Source organism: Aplysia californica, unplaced genomic scaffold, assembly GCF_000002075.1.
Source record: "Aplysia californica isolate F4 #8 unplaced genomic scaffold, AplCal3.0 scaffold00778, whole genome shotgun sequence".
In the NCBI taxonomy this organism is placed as follows: Eukaryota; Metazoa; Mollusca; class Gastropoda; order Aplysiida; family Aplysiidae; genus Aplysia; species Aplysia californica.
The window spans coordinates 57678-59240 of NW_004798048.1; the positions used below are offsets into that span (position 1 = coordinate 57678).

A 1563-nucleotide genomic window follows, 5' to 3' on the forward strand; every position below is an offset into this window, starting at 1 on the left:
AGGTGACTGTCTTATACTACTGTCTTATACAGGTGACTGTCTTATACAGGTGACTGTCTTATACTACTGTCTTATACAGGTGACTGTCTTATACTACTGTCTTATACAGGTGACTGTCTTATACAGGTGACTGTCTTATACAGGTGACTGTCTTATACAGGTGACTGTCTTATACAGGTGACTGTCTTATACAGGTGACTGTCTTATACAGGTGACTGTGAGAGCAGGTCGACCGTGGTATACATCAAAATACAACGTCACAGGTAAACCATTTTCAAAATTTTAAAACCGAAATTAACTTCAATTTGGACCAAAATGTGTACCAGGTTTGTTTGTGTCTCCCAACTTGTCACGCACGGCCCGGAAGTGAAGTTTTGGCACGACGGCTGTCTCCGTGCTGGTGTAGCTGGCGTTGATGGCGGGCGGCGTGTAGTGGGACCAGCCACCGGGGGCCACACACGGCAGGTCAGAGACCAGTTCTTGCTGCTCCTGGACTGTGCAGTCTGACAGACAGACGAACAATGGATGGGTGAGATTTACGAGGCGCATTCAAAGGAAGAAATGCATATTTCAATAAGAGTTTAACAGAACTTGCGACACAAGTAGATCATATTAACCCTATCCGTATGCCCTGGGGTAATTTTGTACCTCTGGCGTTGCATTCGTCACATTTTAGAATACTTCTTGTACAAAGATCTCTTTGAAACTTTCAGTATTTCTCAAAAAATCATTTTGACAGACTGCTATGCAAAGTGTACAGATCAGATTAACAATTAAATTACCTCTTTGGAAGGTGGTGGCACAGAGTTCCCCACGTCGTATGGATACGATAGTAAAACACGACGTACGGTTAGGGTTAATAAGTGCCAAATATTAGAGATTTACTTGAGAGTAACATACCAAGAAAAGAAAGGGAGACAAGGACGATAGATGCGAGACAAGGACGACAGATGCTTGACAGGAAAGAAGGGAGCAGACCACACCTCAGCACCCGCATCCACCCACAAAGGAAGAAACATGATGGCGTTTGCAACACAAATAAGCCAAAGATTGGAGATTTACAAGAGAGTAATGCACAAAAGTAAAGGAGAGATAATGGTGATAGCTGTTTGATAGGAAAGAAGGAGCAAACCACACCAGAGCACCCGCCTACCACCCACAAAGGAAGAAAAGATATATGATGCAGGTACAAATGTTAAAAGAATAAAACAGTTCTGTTTTCTTTAGCTTTCTGGGTTGAGTACTTTTGAATAGCTTTATGGGCTGGGTACATAAATTGATCAGCTTGTCGACAAGTGTAGATCTTTCCTGCCAGATGATCATGGGTGTGGCTGAAAGACAGCAGTAAGAAGGAACCACGGAGTAGCAGTAAAAAGGCTGCAGAAAGAGTCAGGAGCCCAGAGGAGGGGGCAAAGGAGGTGAGGGGGTGGGGGCAGAAAGTGGAGACGAAAGCAGACGACAGAACATTGCTAGAGAGAGGGAAAGGAGGTGAAAGGAGACAATTTTAGAGAAGTAAATTCTTCTGTCGCTACCTGGATTCGAACCCAGGACCTTTGAATGAGA

At 44.0% G+C, this 1563-nt stretch overlaps 1 protein-coding gene across 1 annotated transcript in view; it reads right to left on the reverse strand.

The window, feature by feature from the left end:
* Positions 1–1563, reverse strand: part of LOC101853736 (vacuolar protein sorting-associated protein 13B) — a gene marked incomplete in the record, with an annotated part of 129782 nt that overhangs the window by 22189 nt on the left and 106030 nt on the right. Inside the window, 1 exon segment of the mRNA XM_035972650.1 lies at positions 324–503. Within this exon segment, the coding sequence (XP_035828543.1) occupies positions 324–503 (180 nt within the window).